The sequence below is a fragment of the Chionomys nivalis genome, chromosome 8, assembly GCF_950005125.1.
Source record: "Chionomys nivalis chromosome 8, mChiNiv1.1, whole genome shotgun sequence".
NCBI lineage: Eukaryota > Metazoa > Chordata > Mammalia > Rodentia > Cricetidae > Chionomys > Chionomys nivalis.
In genome coordinates this window covers 54,809,885-54,827,672 of record NC_080093.1, presented here as the reverse complement: position 1 = coordinate 54,827,672, position 17,788 = coordinate 54,809,885, and the positions used below count along the sequence as shown (strand labels likewise).

The 17,788-nt window shown below is 54.9% G+C and overlaps 1 protein-coding gene across 4 annotated transcripts in view; it reads left to right on the top strand.

The window, feature by feature from the left end:
- Positions 1–17,788, top strand: part of Lsp1 (lymphocyte specific protein 1) — a 34,227-nt gene that overhangs the window by 13,080 nt on the left and 3,359 nt on the right. For 2 of the 4 annotated variants that reach the window (XM_057778982.1, XM_057778984.1), the window contains exons 2-10: positions 10,623–10,766; positions 12,602–12,760; positions 14,890–14,986; positions 15,296–15,388; positions 15,565–15,608; positions 15,761–15,842; positions 16,440–16,574; positions 16,888–16,965; positions 17,075–17,169. In XM_057778982.1, coding sequence (XP_057634965.1) covers positions 10,623–10,766; positions 12,602–12,760; positions 14,890–14,986; positions 15,296–15,388; positions 15,565–15,608; positions 15,761–15,842; positions 16,440–16,574; positions 16,888–16,965; positions 17,075–17,164 — 922 coding nt within the window. In that variant the 3' untranslated portion in view covers positions 17,165–17,169. Of the gene's footprint in view, positions 1–10,622; positions 10,767–12,601; positions 12,761–14,889; positions 14,987–15,295; positions 15,389–15,564; positions 15,609–15,760; positions 15,843–16,439; positions 16,575–16,887; positions 16,966–17,074; positions 17,182–17,788 lie in introns of all 4 variants that reach the window. The other 2 variants (XM_057778983.1, XM_057778985.1) reach the window with 2 other exon arrangements.

Below are 17,788 nucleotides of genomic sequence, written 5' to 3'. Positions count from 1 at the left end.
TTGCCTTGTCTCTGTTGGACAGATGAGGAAAAGAGGCTCAGAGAGGTCATGTGACTTGTTCAAGGTCACCCAGCAGGTGACCTACCTCCTATCATTCGCTGTCTTTGCCCAGACCCTTCCCCAGGAACCCAAGGCTTTCTCCTCACACCTGGTAGCAGAGCCCTGCCAGTCCCCTCTCTGACAAGCTCTGGAAGGGGTTGCTGGGTGCCAGCAGAGGCCAAGATACAAACTGAATCCAGTTTAAATTCATAGATGTCATGTCCCTACAGCTCCCTTAATCTGAGTCTGGGTATGAATTGAGGGTGGTCAGCCCCCGGCTTACATCTACTCCCTTGTGTTAGGGATTTGGATACCCACTTCTGTCTCAGGGGAGCCAGGTCCTCCCAGGTCCACCATAGGATGGCCGTCTGGGCTCTGGGCTGGCTACCTGGTTCTGCAGTCCCAGGGACCTAGATTTAAGAGCAGCTGGGCTGGTCAGAAGTACTTTGGGTTGATGCTGGCCTAAGAGACTGAGCCAGGAGTCACCTTGGGAGGCATCACCAACCAAGCCTCCTTTGGGTGGTGTGAGCTTCTCTCTCATCAGGTTCCAGCACCCATCAGCCAGCAGCTAGCAGGGATGGCATCAGTCTATGGCTTCCCTGGGGTATAAGGCTACTCAGGCAGGTTCCCACTCCACATGTGGCCCACTAGGCCTCTGGGGATCCCAGGGTGGCAGAGGGTAGCAGATGGGGCTGGCAGTCTGCTGGGTGGCCCAGTGGGGGGGAGGGGAAGCCAGGCCTCCAACCACAGTGTCCAGGGAGGCGTGGCTCCACGGGCCCATTGGAGGCCGAGATCCCGAGGGTGGGGTGGCCCCACCCTGGCAGGCCGGGTGGCCGGTGGGCGGCACCCCCGCGGGCCGGGTGGTCTGTCTGCCAGAGCTTGTCCTGCCTGGAGCCTGGCCGAGCCAGCAGCAGGGGGTACAGGGACCAAGTGGCCCAGCCCCCTGGGCAGGGTGTCAGGGCCAGAGCCCAGAGGACTGAGGTTCCGGTTCCAGTCCCAGCCGGTGCGTCAGAGCTGGGTAGATCAGGCGGCAAGCAGCAACCAGGGCACCAAGGCACCCAGAGACTCACCCACCCCGTGCTTCTGCTGGAGCCAGGAGGGGACACCGTGGGGCTCTTGGGACCTTCGGGATAGCTGCAGGGGTATAGCCTCCAGGGACACTGCGACAGGCCCAGAGCATCTCTCCAGAGAACAATGCCAGGATGGACCACCAAGGTCTCCAGAGCACAGGTGGGCACATGGGCTATAGGAGGGCAAAGGGCTTCAGCTGAGCACAGGGGATGATGTGGGCAAGTAGCTGCAGGTAGGTATAGGAGCTTCGGGTAGTGGTTGAGGTTAGAACCCATTAGGCAGTTCTGTGGGCAGAGAAAGGTTCTCAGGCTCTGGTACCAAGTGAGACCAGACTTGGCCCTAAGCCTATAAAGCTGGCTGTGCAGGTTGCTGTCTCAAGGAGCAGGAATGTGGCTATGAGGGTTCGCTACTATCCACCCAGGGCAGGGAATGAACTAAGACCAGCTGGTAATGGCACTCAGGACATGGAGGGCCTGACCTGGAGATGCTGGTGTCAGGGGAGTAGCACACTGGATGCTCCTGGGGGCTTTGAAAGTTCCCTAAGAGAATATGTCCTACCAGGTAGGAAAGGAGAAAAGGAAGAAGAAGGAGCAAAGAGGTAGGAAGTGAACAGATACACGGATAAGGGGAAGGGTCCTAGCCAGCGTTGGAGAGAAGGTACCGTCTCTGCTGTCCCCACTTGGCTGACCTGGGCAGTGGGTGGTTGGTATTGAAAGGGAAGGATAAAGGTGATGGTGGGAAGCAGCTTGCGAGCCAGTGAGAAAACAGATGGGAAGAGCTGTGGGAAGGGAGGGGCTGGTGTCCCCCTCAACCAGGACCCTCCGACATGGGTCCTGCCCCTCATTCCTGTAGCTGCCTTGTCTCCTTACATGTCGTTCACAGAGAGTGAGGAGGACACCCTGCCATGCACTGACCATACAGGTCTCCTAGGTCTGGGATGCGGCTCTTTTCTCAGCATATGTGGTGGGGATATTGTGAAAAACAAATATGGTTGTTCAGTTTAGCGCTAGGTGTTGGCCAAGAAATGGACTTGGGATCAGTGCAGGACCCACTGGCATCAGCTGATGTGGTACCCATAGGGATGCGTGAGTCTCTCTCAGCTCATGGAGACTTGCCCTTGCCTGCTTCGTGCAGCTTACAGCACTGAATCTGGGTTCAGCGTCAATGCCTTGTAAGGGATATCTTGGGCTGAAGGCTGAAACAGGTCAACCTGGGATAGACCCTTTCCTCCATGAGAACCCCAGGAATGATCCATCCCTGGGAGTTAGATAGCACCGAGATCTCAGATGTGGCCACAGGGTCAGACAGGGTGTTCTCGGATCAAGGAACAGATAAAATATTGAAATTAACCAATAGGTACCCAATCTCCTTGCTTGACTACTCGGGGAGCAGGAAAATTGAGGCAGATGGGGCACTCAGAGCCAAGCATAGGACTATGGGTTTGGGGAGTGCCTTGGCTATACACAGTCACCTGCCATGCATCTGTCCAGGTGAGCAGACAAGTTAGACAATGTGTAAACCTGTGACCAGATGAAGGATGAGGCATATGAGCAGCATCCATTAGGAGAGCTGTAGCCAGGCCTTCAGGGCGAGGTGGATCTGGGTACAACCAGCCAGGGAGGAAAGAGGAGGGGATGGCAATCTCAAGCCAGTGCCAGCCATCATCGCGTGTCAGAGAGTGTGCCAGAGCCTTGCCTCGTGAGCCCTGTGAGCATTCTGCCAGGGCTGTCTGCTGCTGCAAGCCACGGTCTCTCTGAGCCCAGTCCCCACTGGGAGTTTATGATGAGGGGTCAGCCAGAAGACACCTCTGCTCAGCAGAGCGCGGGCACCAGGGAGGTCTCATGGCTGCTGTGTAGTTGGCCCTAGCCCCTGTGGCAATTCTGGTCAGTGAGACGGAGGGTGCAGCGTGCAGAACCAGTGAAGGGAGAGCGCAAGCTCAGACCAGCACAAGCCGCGGTCATGACAAGATGTAATAGATGGGCGGTCTAGGCCCTGGTGTCCACCCCTAGGCCATGGGGGTCAGGTGGCCAGAGATGTTTGAGTTAGGAGTCTTGAATGAAGAAGCTGCCAGCAATGGGCTGACCGGGAAGCACATCGTAGGAGGTAGGGTTCCCAGACCCAGGGGAGGGGAGAGGATTATCCGTGGGACGACCAGCTTGGTTCTAAACCACACTTGGATAGAAGAACCCTAACCCAGTCTCTGAGGGAGGTGTGGGATAGAGGGGCCTGCAGCATTCCCATTTTTCAGCCTCAAGCTCTTTAAGAAAGGCTCTGCAGAACCCAGCTGTAGACACCTTTGAGGACGCCACAGCTTCAGGTTGAGGCATTGAGTGTGCCGCTTTCTGAATGCAGACTTGGGGTCTACTTGGGCGGCTTGGGTAGTGTGATGGACAGGTGTGGACCACATCTGACTCACCAGGCTCTTCCGAGGGGTTTTGTGGTCTCCAGATGGGTTGCTGTTTCACTTCCCTGACGTACGGCTCCAAGATTCATCCCTTCTTTGCCCTAAAGGAGAGATGGTGCCTGCCTCCCCTGAGTGTGCTCAGTTCCCAGGAAGGAGCGTGCAAGTGGCGAGATTCTAAGTGGGTAGCCCCAACTTGTGGGGTAAGGATGGATGGAGGACAGATGCAAGAACCCCCTTTACATCCATGTAAAGTCCTCAGAGGCCAGGGAGATGCAACAAGATGATTTAGGATGTACCTAGACTCAGGGACATGGGGACAGGAGTACTTGCATCTGTACTAAGGACAGGAAGATGGGAACACCCTGAAGGTAAGCAAGCTTTGTCATTAGACACCTTCCCCTCCTCAGGTCCCCCAAACCACGGTCCCTTCTAAAAATGTCTCCCAGATGTCTATGTGTTTATTTGATGCCCTGACCACTCTTCAGCAGCCCCCCTCACCATGCCACCAGAGCAGAATGAGCAATGATGATACCTTGCCTTAAGTACACTATGCCAATTGCATGTCCACACTCACTGCCCCATGTGCCTGAGAGAGCCTGTGCTTGCTTCTGTGGCCTTTGTTCTACAACAAAGGGTCAGGGCTGGCCTCTCAGGCCCACTAAGATGCATGGGGCGGTGGAGAGCTTACCATAGTTGGCACTGGTGGGCAAGAGGAATGCTTAAGAAGGAGGACAGGTGAAGTGGTTTGTGGGAGAAAAATGGCATGTCATTATCTTAGGAAGGTAAACACAGCTAGTGCAGCGGCAGTGGAGCAGAGAGTAGGTATTGGGGTGTTATTGAGCTGCAGCAGAGTACCAGGCCTTCAGAGACAGGGGTGGTGGCAGAGGAAGCCTTGGTCTCTCTGACTCCCCTTGCCGGAGGTAAGCCCCAGGTGCAACCTCAGCTTTCTCAGTCCTCAGCTGCAAGCAAGCAAGAAGGGAGGGAGGGAGGGAGGGAGGGAGGGAGGGAGGGAGGGAGGGAAGGAGGGAGGAAGGAAGGAAGGAAGGAAGGAAGGAAGGAAGGAAGGAAGGAAGGAAAGAAGGAAGGAAGGAAAAAGAGAAAGAAAGAAAAGAAAGAAAGAAAGAAAGAAAGAAAGAAAGAAAGAAAGAAAGAAAGAAAGAAAGAAAGAAAGAAAGAAAGAAAGAAAGCGGGCAGAACTGAAGAGATGCTGGCTGGGTGGGGTTTAGACCCAGCAATCATGCAAGATGTGTGTGTGGGTGGGGGGAGGCAAAGGCAGAGGAAGAAGCCAGGAAGACTCCCTCCGGGGAGCAAAATCCCGTGCAAGGGTCTGACGGGCCTGACATGCGGGGATGGCCGTCTCTAAGACGCCTTGGCACTAAACTCCAGACAGAGGCCATCTGGGAAGACTGCAGGTTTGAGGGTCCTGGGTGGAGGCAAATAGATGTCTTCTAATGCAATGTACTGCCCTTGAGAAAAGGCAGAATCATGGGGCGAGTATGGAGACTGCACAGAGGCACAAGGCCTTAGCTGTCACGGGGGAAAGTGGGTAGTTCTAGGTCAGTTGGTGGAGATAGTTGCCCATGAGTCCTACCCACCTCAAAATCTTTTTCATTCAAAGGGTACCAAGAGTGGTAGCCACCTGGCCCACCTTGGGCGGACAGCGCCTCCATCTGGTAGGAAAGAGAGAACTGGAGTCCACAGCCTCCTCTGAGGCCCTCTGCAGGATGTCTAATCCTAGGACCCCAGGCTGGCCCCCATGTGTGTGTGGGGTGGGGTGGATGAGTTCCTTCATTACTCCCTTTCTTCCAGAACTGGGGTTCCATCTAACCCCTATCCTTGCTCCCCTGAGACATGCATCCGTAGGCTTCCCCCAATTTGCCTCCCCAATGCCCTCCCACATGCTTGTTTGTGCCGTTCTTTTCCTGAGGGCAGGAGACAGGTATGCCCATCCTGATTTTGCAACTTCCTCTATGTGACACCCCCATTCCAGGGTCCTCATGATGAGCTGTCCCAATGACAGCAACTAACTCCCCACTTATAATGTCTCCCCCTCATCTGCCGTTTCCTCTTGAGGCAGTCGAAGCTTCCTGGCTCTGAGCATCTCCACTCTCGGCCCAGAACCTTCTGTGATTCCCATAGTCCCAGCCAAACAATCTGCACTTTTTAATCTTCCCAAGGCCCGCCCCTAGGCTTGGCCACCATGAACCTTCAGAACTGTTGCTTGTATGGATACCACTAACCACGTCCCAAGAACGTGGGCTGCTTGTGTGTTCCGAGGGTAGGCAAACCAAGTACTCTCACAGAATAGATGGCTTGAATCTTTAAAGTGGGAAGTACTGATCCCAGAGGCAAGCTTGGCTGTCCAGATTACCTGTGACCAAGGGCAACAACCTGGGAATATGAGCCACTGGGGCTGAGCCTCTGGTATTAACCTGGGTGTTTTTCTCACAGTGGACAGAATACAGACCTGGGCAGTGCCCTGGGCTGGAAAGACCTGGGGACCAGGTATGGAAACCCAACCTGCCCTGTGCCATCTACCCCATCTCCCCACCTCTGGCCTACTCAGGCTGCTTCTCTGGGGCTCCTTAAAAATCTCCACCCTGGGGAGGCATTTCCTACAGCCATGACCTAGTACTGACTGTTTCCAGGGACCCTTTCATCTCGTGCTGCAAATCCAGGCCCCATTCGTTGTCCCTCCCAACTGAGGCCCAGGTCTTGCTGTACATGTCATGGTACTGGGCTGTTCTGAAATCCACTTCCTGTCCCCCCATTCCCAGCTTGGTCCAGGCTTGGTTTCTCCCTTCCACTTCCTTCTGTCCTGCATCTCACCCCACCCCCCCCCGCCACATCCTTCCCCACTAACTCCCCAAATAGAACCAGGACTTCCTGGGTGTGGGATCAACTCACACCTCAAGGGCCACTCTGTGGGTCACGGAGTCCCTCTGGGGCCCACAGGCTTCTTTGTCATGTGACTTTGTGTCACTCTCCTTCTCTTGGCCTAAAGGTCCACTCCTCCATTACAGCTGTGGGCAAGACCATGCCCCTCCCTTCAGCCAAGTAATTACAGTGCTTTTCTGGGCGGTGGAGACTTGGTCTTGCCCAGTGAAATAACCCCTGGGTACATTGACCCTGACAATAAGAAAAGAATAGCCCCACCATGTCCATGCTCTGCTAAAAGATGATGAAGGGGAGGGGGGACTGGATCGGAGCCAGGTGTCCAGAGGTAGGGACCAGGCTCCTCTATTGCCACCTTAGCCTCAGGGAGAGAATTTATCCTCTCCTGCCTGTCCCACCTAGCACTCACCTACTGACCAGAGGCTCTGCACTTTGATCTGAGCGCACTCCACACACCCACCTCCTTGCTTCTTTCCAGAGTGGGTGGCAATTGAGCATTTGTACCCCCCACACCATTCTGTAGATTGTCTGCAGGGAATGGGACCCCTACCTCCAACACTCAATGTGTCCTGCTGATAGCAGCTACAGGGACTGGTACTCAGAAGTGTGGGACGTGGGTGGTAGCCTACAGCCATCACCCATGGCTGACCCTGAGTCCCACCTTCAGAGTTCTGCACCTATCTTTGGGAGCCTGCACCAGGAGGGCTTTCCTTGCTCTGTCCCTTAGCCCAACGCTATGTTGTCACTTTCAGGTCAAAAGAACCCCTGATGGTCAGTGTTGTGACCTTGGGGAAGCTCTTCCCTGAGGGCAAGAGACCCTGGTGGTCTTAGAGAATCAAATCAACCCCTCTTGGTGGCTACCCCCAGTCCTCTAGCTACTTCCAGTCCTCTGGTACCCAGGAGACAGTGGTGGGAGGGGCCCCTGTAATCTGAAGGTCACCTGGGATAGCCTTGCATGATCCCACTCCCCAGTTTCCTCTAATGTCCCCCTGAAGGGTGTAGGAACAGTACAGATTCTGAGCTCAAGCTGGCTGCAAGGGGCAGTCACATGGGCAGCCTGCAGGGGGCAGAATTGCAACAGGGACTGAAGCCTGTCAACCTTTTGAAAGTATCCTTGGAAGGACAAAGAGGGTGGGTAGCTGGGAAGGCTAGATCCAGGATGGGTTCTGCTGGGCTCTCAGCAGGGTTTAGGCAGCAGGAGAGGGGGCAGGGGTGCAGAGGATGAAGAGGAACGAGATACTGTGTAGGGGTGCAAAAGACGGGAGCAACTGTCTTGAGTTAAAGAGCCCCATTCAGAGTGGGAGCTGGTGGGGGTCTGTACACCCTAGTGCACCTGGGTGGGGCTCCAGCCTAGGCCGCGCTCCAACCCCAGCCCCAGCCTGTGGTAAGCCCTGTAACAGTGTGGGCAGGATGTGGGGGGACAGGGCCCCATTCCTCAGCCCCTAGGCTGAGCCCTGGGCCCCCCGAGCCAGAACAGACTCAGGAAATGGCCTGATTGCGTTTGTACGGGAACGCCAAATCCCTTGCAGCTGCGCGGGGCCAGGGCCACGGGCGGGGCGGCCATCGCCAGAGTCTTGACAGCTCCGAAGAACGTGCCAAGGGGTCTGGGCCGCTGGCCGGGGGGCGCCTTTCCCAGGCCAGAGGCCCCCACCCCACCCCACCCCAGGAGAGCCACCCCCTTCCAGTTCCCAGAACGGAGCCCAGCTGTGGAATAGCGACGGGGTGAGGTCATGGGGAGGGGGCGCATTACTCATTGCTTGAGGCAGGCGGGAGGGAAGAGGCAGGGGAAAGGGGCCCCAGGCCTGCTCAGCCTCAGAGCAGGGTCAGGAGCTGGGACAAGCTTTTTCTCCAGCAAGGGGCTGGAGGGGTGATGCTGGTAGACCCCTATCCTGCACCCCACTGTCACCAAGACTTTGTCCAGGGAGGGCTAAGTTAGGGTAACTTTGGAGGGGGTGGGTCCCACAAAGGATGTTCCCAGAAAATACACATTGGCCTCCTGCCAGCCCCAGGCTCAGGCCGGCACCACGTTGTCGGGGTGATGGTTAGGAAAACAGTAAATAGTGAGGCAGGGGCGGCCCCCTGAGAGCTTGGGAGGGAATAGGACCTGCTGTTTGTGATCCCCCGTTCCCTACCCTTGCCTGCACATGTTGGAGGGTGACCCTGTGTACTCATGTGTGAGCACGTGCGTGGAAGGGCCTGTGTGTGAGTGCCTATGTGGCCACATGAAATGTCTATGTGTCCTGTACCCTGCTCAGGAAAGAGCTCTGTTTGGTCCCTATACTTTCTGCAAGCCAAGCCCCCATAGCCCCTTTCCTTGGGCTTTGTGTGTTGGTGACAAGCTATGGTAGCTTGGATTCTCTGCTCCAAGAGTGAAGGACCCCGAGGGTTCCTGCCCAAAACTGTGCTTGCAAGGAGGTTGCACCTGGTAGAACAGGAGAAGCTCTGGTTCGGTTCAGAGTGAGACCCCCGATTCAAGATATCCATACTCGGAGCTGAGCTAAGTGAGTCCTGTACCCCCGTCTCAGTCTTACACAGCCACCCAAGTGTTTTACTGCTTTCACACATACAAGAACTTTGCACATAGGCTCAAACACTTGTACACCTACCCTGCACATACATAGATTCAGAAAACAAGGACAAACCCACCCAGGGGGTATCTCTTTATGGTCTGCCTTAGAAAGCAGGCAGAGTAGGAAGCCCTCTTTTTCCCATACACTGTACCCTGACATTTGGGGGGGGGTGTCTGCTGGTAAACGTGTGTGCAAGGAGCAATCCACAGCCCCCAGAGCACAGAGCTGTACTTCACCGGGTGGAGAGGGGCCAAAAGGGGCCCCCACATTGGCTGAGGCCACGGAGAGAACCAGGAGGCCCTCGGCATCTGCCTGTGATGGGAGCCAGGTGTAGGGAATTAAGGGGCTTTCTCAGGCTGGAAGTTGAAGGCCCTTCTGAGGCTGAGGCAGGCAGCTCGGTTTGGGGGTGCAAGGTAGGGGCGGGCAGGCAGCTTGCGTGGCTGGAGTCCCATGTGGCTGGCGGGCGGGAGGTGGTGGGGGGATGAGGGAGGAGTGAACCTCATCCTGGAGCCTGTGGAGAGGCCTGGCTTTTGTCTGAGAGGCTTAGGGGAGACCTGGAGAGATTAGATCATGTGCTGGCAGGGCTTCCTGGCCAGGGGACTGAGGCCCAGAGGGGAGCGGGCTGTGGGGTCATTCGGCGGACACTGCCCGGGAAGCACAGAGACCCCAGAGGGGAGACTCGACTCTGAGCAGTTCAGGCACCTTGGTCCTGGGACAGTGGGAACTGTAAAACAGAGGACCCGACCCCTCTCAACTCCAGACAAGCTGGAGGGGCTGTTGGGGGGGAACAGTGGCCAAGGCCTGCAGTATCTACTAGACACCAGCAACACAGGTTTGCTGTGTAGGGTCTCCAGACCCCCTGTGCCCAGACCAGCCTGATTCCTCTGACTGTGCCTGGCTTAGAGAAAGGAATTAAGGAGCCTGAGTCAGCATACTCTGAGGGCTGCAGATATTGCTTGCCTCAGTTTCCCCACCTTTGACATAACCCAGAGAGATCTCTGTGGAGAGGACCCTGAGTTGAGGTTGGGGTGCTCTAAGGTACCCAAGTGCAAAGTAGAGAGAGAAAGGAGCTGGGCAGATGCAAAGAGAGCCTGAGCCTGACCTGGTGACTTCTAGATGCAATCTCACACTTGGTCCTTGTATGGTGGCTACTGTCTCCCAACATGCCATTTTTTTGGAGACAGGAAGGAAGGTTCCAGGTGGAGATTGTAGGGGTAGCTATCTGACTGGTGGCCATGTCTAAGACTCTCTGAACTCATTGTCACCTTTCCCAAAGTCCTTCTTGGTCCCCACGTTGAACAAGGTAACTATGTTCTAACATAGGAGGCAGTCAGCATGACAGGACAGTTGGTCACAAGCCCCAACATTGGGTTGCCTGAAACCTATGTGGACACCGATGTCTCCTCTCTTCACAAAGGCTCACCTATGCGTACAGAGCCCTGGGATTACCTCCCTTGGGCAAAGGCACTTTCACAACTGCTTTGCACAGCCTTTATCTTGGAGTAAACTGAGGCCTGCAGACTGGTCCAGGGATTTACTCTTGCCTGCCAACAGCAGGGCTTGTCCATTACCCTCACCATCCCACTCATCGAAAGACTGTCTCAGTCGTGTGGCATGACTGTCTCTCTGGGTCTGCTCTCCAGGCTCACAGCTCAGTGGAAAGAAGAAGACCAAGAAGAGGCTGCCCGTGAACAGCGCCAAAGGGAACGAGAGAAGCAGCTGCAGGACCAGGACAAAGATGAAGATGAAGGCGATCGTTCCCTGGAGCAGACAGGACAGCAGACACTGTAGGTTGCTGGGTCCTGGACCCCTATTTACTGCCACACAGGACCTGGGAAGAAACACATACTGGGGGGTCAGGCCTTGGACTTAAAGCCACAGTGTAAGAATTAGAGGAAGGGACCAGCTCCTGGGACAAAGGTCATTGCAGTCTCCAGTAAACACCATCTGTGGGATGCTGACTAGCCAGAGGGTCCATAAAGTTATGTGAGGCCCTCCCCTTCCAACCAGCCTCCAGGGGCCCTGACTCAGGCTCTGGACACCCTGTACGTCTCCAGCCCTGGCTTGGGCTGGTGCTGACCCCAGCCATGAGGCCCTGGCCCCCAAGCCCCCCGCCCAAACTCCTGGCTGCCAGTGACTCACGGAGGCCACGTCCAAGTTGGCGGCTACGGGCCGGCTCGTTTCCTCCTCGGGCCCAGGAGGCCTCCGCGGCTGGGCTGGGCTGTTTTTCCAATAACTCTCCCCTTCCTCCTGGCCCTGTTTTGTTCCATTTTCTCGAAGTCAGCAGCTTTGGGCGGGGTGGGGTGCTACAGGGGTCATGGCCTCTCAGTCAGGTCTTTAGTTACTGGGTCCTTGCTAGCCCCCAACCGTTTCTTGCCCAGTAGCTCACCCTGCTCCTTGAAAAAGGCTGTGAGAACCACCCTGAGAACCACAGCAGCCTAAGGAGCCCTGGATAGATGGGGGAAGGCACACCCTCTCTCCTGCAGTCCTAGACTGAAGAAGGAAACAGAGCTCTGTTTTGGGGGAGCTCTAGATTGTTGAAGAAACACAGTTCTGCCCTCAGGGAGCCCTAGACTGTTGAAGAAGGCATTGCCTAGTCCTTGGGGAGCCCTAGCTTGGAAGAAGAGGCAAAGCTATGTATGTTCTTAGACCTAGATTGATGGGGGAGGGATATCTCTGCTTTCAGGAAACCTTAAACTAATATGAGCAGTAAAGCCTGGCCTTCAAAGAGCCCTAGACTGATGGGGGAGGCATAGCCCTGCTCTCAGAGAACCTTCTACTGAAGGAGGAGGCATAACTCTGTTCTGGAGCAGTCATGGATTAATGAGGTAGGAAGAGTCTGTCTCTCAAGGAGCGCTAGACTGATGGTGCACCCATAGCTCTGCCCTCAGGGAGCCCTAGACTGATGGTGGAGGCATAGTCCTGCTCTCTGGGATGTCATAGACTGAAGGAGAAGGCACATCTCTGCTCTCAAAGAATCCTAGACTAATAAGGAAAACATAGTCTGGCCCTTAAGGAACATTAGACTGATGGTGGAGCCATAGTTCTGTCCTCAGGAAGCCCTAGACTGATGGTGGAGCCACAGTTCTGTCCTCGGGAAGCCTAGACTGATGGTGAAGCCATAGTTCTGTCCTCAGGAAGCCTAGACTGATGGTGAAGCCATAGTTCTGTCCTCAGGAAGCCCTAGACTGATGGTGGAGCCACAGTTCTGTCCTCGGGAAGCCCTAGACTGATGGTGAAGCCATAGTTCTGTCCTCGGGAAGCCCTAGACTGATGGTGAAGCCATAGTTCTGTCCTTGGGAAGCCCTAGAGTGATGGTGGAGCCATAGTTCTGTCATCATGGAACCCGAGACTGATGGCGGAGCCATAGCTTTGCCCTCAGGGAGCCCTAGATGAACAGGAAAAGCACAACTCTGCTCTTGGAAAGTTGTAGGCTGCTAGAGAAGGCACAGCTCTACCCTGGGTGATTCTCTGACCTCAAAGAGACAGAATGTAGCCATGGAGAGCCATCTCTGAAGCAGATGGTGGCTCACTCTGGGAGTCTGGGTCTAAGGGAAGAGACAAGGAAAGGAGCATAGGCTGTGGCGTCTTTTCCTAACCCTCTTTTCCTCTGTTCTTTCAGCCTCAGGATAAAGTCCTCTGAACTGGATGAAGATGAGGGTTTTGGTGACTGGTCCCAAAAAATAGAGCAGCGGCAGCAAACCTGGGGGAACGAGGGGACTGCAGAGGGTAGTGAGCCCTCTCAAAGTGAGAGTCCAGAGGAAAAGCAGGCAGAGGACAGGCAAGTGTGGACCAGGCCGGGCAGGGCATTGGCTCTTTCTGAACCCAGCTTGGGCCTAGACAATTCCTTTCTGTCTGCTCTTCCCCAAAAGGCCCCCAAAATGCTCAGAGGTTATGAAGCGGGTAGGGAGGTAGGAAAAAAAGGAGATAGATGGCAGGGTGGCCAGTGAGGGGCTACAGGGAGAGAGCAATGAAGATATTGCATTCCTGGGTTCCCCAGGGCTGGGGGCCCCATCCTGACCAGCTGCGGCCAACAGGGGTGGGGGGCTGCCACATCAGCACACAGCTGCAGCCCACTTACGTAATGTAGGCGCTGCAGCCCACGCCCGCCCGCCCTCCCCAGGCTGGCTGAGCTCCATTCCCACGAAGGGGAGCAGGTACTTCCAGATGTGCGCCTGTGAGGCGGCCCAGGGGACACGTTTTCCAGATGTGTGGACGTGTGTGCCTGTCTAAATCAGGACAAATGGGGGTCCAAAGCCCCCTTGGGTCTGGAGATGAAGGATTGCTGATGACGTCTCACCTTGCCTTCCCCCTAGATCAGGGCCAGGTGTGAAGATAAGTCTGCCTCTCCCACCAGGCCTGGGTAGTGAGGGTCTCTGGCCCTGCTAAGGAGCTCCAAAATTGGAGGCCAGAACCCCCATTGCCTTGAGTGGGCCAGAGCTAAAGGCTGAGCTGTCTTTGCTCAGTGATTCAGCCCCGTTCTGGTCCCTCAGAGGCCCCTGGGCCAGCAAGAACTCAGCTCAGCTCTTTCTCGTTCTCATTTAATGAACTTCAATTTCAATCACCCTCTGCATTCCAAAACCCCTGTTTTTCTGGGGCCCTGGTTCTGAGTCTGTCCACTGCCAGCTATCCTGGGCCTGCCCATTGCCAGCCTCAATTTCCCCCTGTGTGCCTTTGTGTTTTGTGAGTATTCTGGGTTTCTAGGCAGGCAGCTACAGCCCTGCCCTCAGCACACTCCCTTCTCTGGCTCAACAGCAGGGGGCACTTTCGATCTTCAGGCATAGCTCTGGCCTTGCAGCCTCCACCCTACCCTCAAACCCGCCTGGCTGCCTGGTCCGCGCCAGCTCTTGAATGGCCCCTCTGTGTGGCTGCTGCTGGCTCCAACCCCAGCCCACCTTGGGTGGTGGGTTTGGGTTTTGGCTGGCACGTACACCAAGGGGCCTGACATCATGGAAAATACAAGAATTTACTATCTTCTCCTCCAGGTTCAGAGCCACTCGAATGCGGAGTCACGCCCGGCTGCCCGTTGGCTAGCTGCCCCTCCCCAAGGCCCCTCACCTCAGTAATGCAGTCCCTTCCCTAGCTTCTTCCAGCCGCTAATCCAGCACCCCCAAATACTCTGGGTCTGGGCCCCCAGTGGCCATTCCTCAATGCTGTGTTCTGCTGATCTATTTGCCCATATATGGGCAAGGCAAAAGCCCCCAGAAACTGGACTTATCCAGATAGAGGGCTGCAGGACGTGTCCAGCTTCAGCAATTGGGCAGCCCTATTCAGTGAGTGAGCAGTAGCTAATGTCTTCAAGGGAGCCTTCTAGGGCTTCTCGGTACAGAGGCCCTAGGTCAGTGCTGACTTTGAACAAAGCCCTACATATTCTTCTATAAAAGTGCCTTGGCTAGACTTGTGAGATGTTCCGTGGTTAAAGGTGCTTGCCACTGAGCCTAGAATCCTGAGGTAGAGACCCAGGACCCACATGGAGGAAGGAGAGCCGACTCCCCCAAGTTGTCCTCTGAAACACCCCTATCTCTTTAAATAAACCCTAATGTTTTTTATCACTGGGGTCTTTGTTTGTTTGTTTGTTTGTTTTTTGTTTTTTTTGTTTGTTTGTTTTATTTTTCGAGACAGGGTTTCTCTGTGGTTTTGGAGCCTGTCCTGGAACTAGCTCTTGTAGACCAGGCTGGACTTGAACTCACAGAGATCCGCCTGCCTCTGCCTCCCGAGTGCTGGGATTAAAGGCGTGCACCACCAACGCCCGGTTATCACTGGGGTCTTAAGAGCCTTGTGGACCAACTCGATTGGACTGCTCCCGTTTTACAGATGACACACCTAAGGCTTGGAACTGGAAGTTGCCCAGAACCAAGCAACAAATGGTCTGTCTCCTACAACTAAGTTTGCCTCTCTCTTCTTCCACAGTTCTCACCAAACCAACGTTCACCTAGAGAAGTTGTGCCTGAGCCAGGGGGAGCATAATCCAGAGGATGCTGTTGGGAATTCTGGGGAGACAGAAGAGGTAAGAAGTGAGGGCTCCCTGAGGGGCTAGGTCTGTGATACTGCAGGGGTGCTGAGGTCTCCTAGATTGACCTATAGCTGTCCTTGAGTCCTTCCAGAACACATTCTTGGAGGGTGGAGAAGCGGGTGACCCTCTGGGCAAGTTCCTCTCCAATGACCAAGAGATTCTTTCCCGCAGCTGGGGATTCCAGAGCTGTAGCGTGTTAGGGCCAGACTAGGCCTGAGGCCCCAGAGGCCTCAGACAGGCTCTGGGTGGGGTAGGAGGGCACAGGGAGAGGTCATCTAAGCTGCCTATGTGCTTTGTCCCTAGCACCTGACAAGTCATCAGGCCAGGAGCCCCAGCCCTTTGGCTTTGGAAGAGACTGTGGAACTGAGTTCACCTCCCCTAAGCCCCACCACCAAAGTAGGTGAAGCCTGAGCATCCCCTTTCTCCGTGTTCATGTTTTCTTCATCCATCCCCTGCTGCCCTGGTAAACCCCTGTGATAGGGAAGTGGGGCTGGGTCAGTGGGGAGACTCACTGAGGGATGGAACTTGGGCCTCGTGTGTCTCTCCATGACCACACTCTGCACCCTCCACAGCTGGCAGATAGGACGGAGTCCCTGAATCGTTCCATACAGAAGAGGTATGTCTCCCTTCTTTCTGGCATTCTCAAAGACACAGTGGGATAGCAGCTGTGGACTGAGATCGGGGGATGTGGTACCCTGGGAGAGGCTTTGGGTGGGCTGGGAGAACACTGGAAAGGAACATAAGACTTATCCTTTCTTCTACCCCCAGCAACAGTGTGAAGAAGTCCCAGCCAGCCTTGCCCATTTCCACAATTGATGAGCGCTTGCAGCAGTATACCCAGGCCACTGAGGTAAAGTATACTCAGTTCTCCGAGGCCAAGTCTCCTCTTTAATAGCCATCATCAGCCATCCACCTAAGCTCCTCTCTCCATCCCATCATACCCCTCTCTACTGTACAGTGTCCTTCCCTCAACTCACATTGCTCTTCCATCTACTCTAGGTCTCTCACATCGCAGTAGGCATGCCTCTGTCCTGTCACACGCCCACTCCACCAGTGCCCCTCCCACCATACAACACACCCTCATGTAGCCAATCCTCCCTCAGTCTAACAAAGCCCACGTACCTCAACAACATCCCTCCATCAGCCCTGTTCTTCATGTGATACCCCTTCACCTAGCCAGCACCTCCCATCACACCAAAAAATCTTCTCCATCTAACCCGTAAACTCCATCCAAACAATGCTCTTCCAGCCCCCAAATGTGTAGCATGAAGCAGAACCCATATGACATTGTGTCTCCTATGTTCTTCAGAAGTGGGGGTAGCTCATGGGGCACCAAATGAAGGCTAACACATCTGTCCACAATCCCTACCTCCAGCAAACACAAAGATGGGCAAAGGCTGCTGGTGCCTACCATGGTGACTGTCTTGGGGCTCTGTCTCCTTTGCAGTCTGCTGGTCGAACTCCCAAGTTGTCCCGACAGCCCTCCATAGAGCTGCCCAGCATGGCTGTGGCCAGTACCAAGAATCGTTGGGAGACAGGAGAGGTACAGACTCAGTCGGCTTCCAAGACACCCTCCTGCCAGGTAGGATTCCTCTCCAGGCAGACCAACCTGAGGGGGCAGAGCATGGGAAATTGTCCATCGTGGGGATGGGTTGGTGGTTCCCTCTGGAAAAGCAAACCTGGAGTAGCCAAGGTGAAGTGTGGATGTGAGGCTTCAGGACTCAAGGAAAAATCCATGTTGCCCTAATAAACAGGCGGTAGGACTCTCTTTTCCTCCCTGCCAAGAGTGAGGCAGGCAGGTTCTCGACCTTCCAGTCAGCTAAGGTCAGGCAGAAGAAAAGGTCCCTTGGCCTGTAACTGTCCTATGACAGACCCTGCCCTGTATCCACCCCCAGGATATTGTAGCTGGAGACATGAGCAAGAAAAGCCTGTGGGAGCAGAAAGGAGGCTCAAAGACCTCATCCACCATCAAGGTTAGTAAGCCAAGATGGCGGCGGCTACATCCCCTCCTCAAAGACTTTCTGGAGACAGCAGCATCCCCCTTCTATAGCTATCTCCTTGACGCTTAGTCTCACCTAACAGAGCACCCCATCTGGAAAGAGGTACAAGTTCGTGGCCACTGGACATGGGAAGTATGAGAAAGTGCTTGTGGATGACAGCCCAGTGCCATAGATCATGTATGTATCTTGGTGAGTCAAAGGACCAAAGCATGACAAAATGGGTCCCCCCGGGAGCATACTGGCATAGATGGGCCGTATCTTAGATCTTGAGGGCTGAAGACCTGGCCTTAGAGTTTCTCTGTCTTCTGTTTGGCTACCAGCTGTCTTCTGGCTCTCTGAAGCCTGGATCTCTCTCCCCTCAAGCAGGATCAGGTTGGCCCAGTACTGTTCATAGGAGACTCAAACTCCATTTAGGAACTCCTACCATATCCAGTGAGACTCATGATATGTGAGTCGGCCCTGGAGAAACTGAGTGTGGCACAGCATCCAAAAGTGTGGGTTATCATACATCCAGTAAAGGAGATGGGAGTGCGGCTTGTCCCCCTGCCCTGCTGAAGACCCCTAGGGACTCTGCTACATTCCCCATCCCATGAAAAACACAGAGGTGATGCCTGTATGGGTATACATACATTTATTGGTAGCTCTGGCCACAGCCATAGTACCCATCATATTCCAAGCAGGACTTCTAGCCCAACCCCTGCTGAATCCCGTTATGGTGGCTGTGACAGAGAGCCTTTCCTGGCTCCTTTGGGTCCCTCCTCTCACAGCTGATGTTCTATCAGAGTTGGGCAGATTT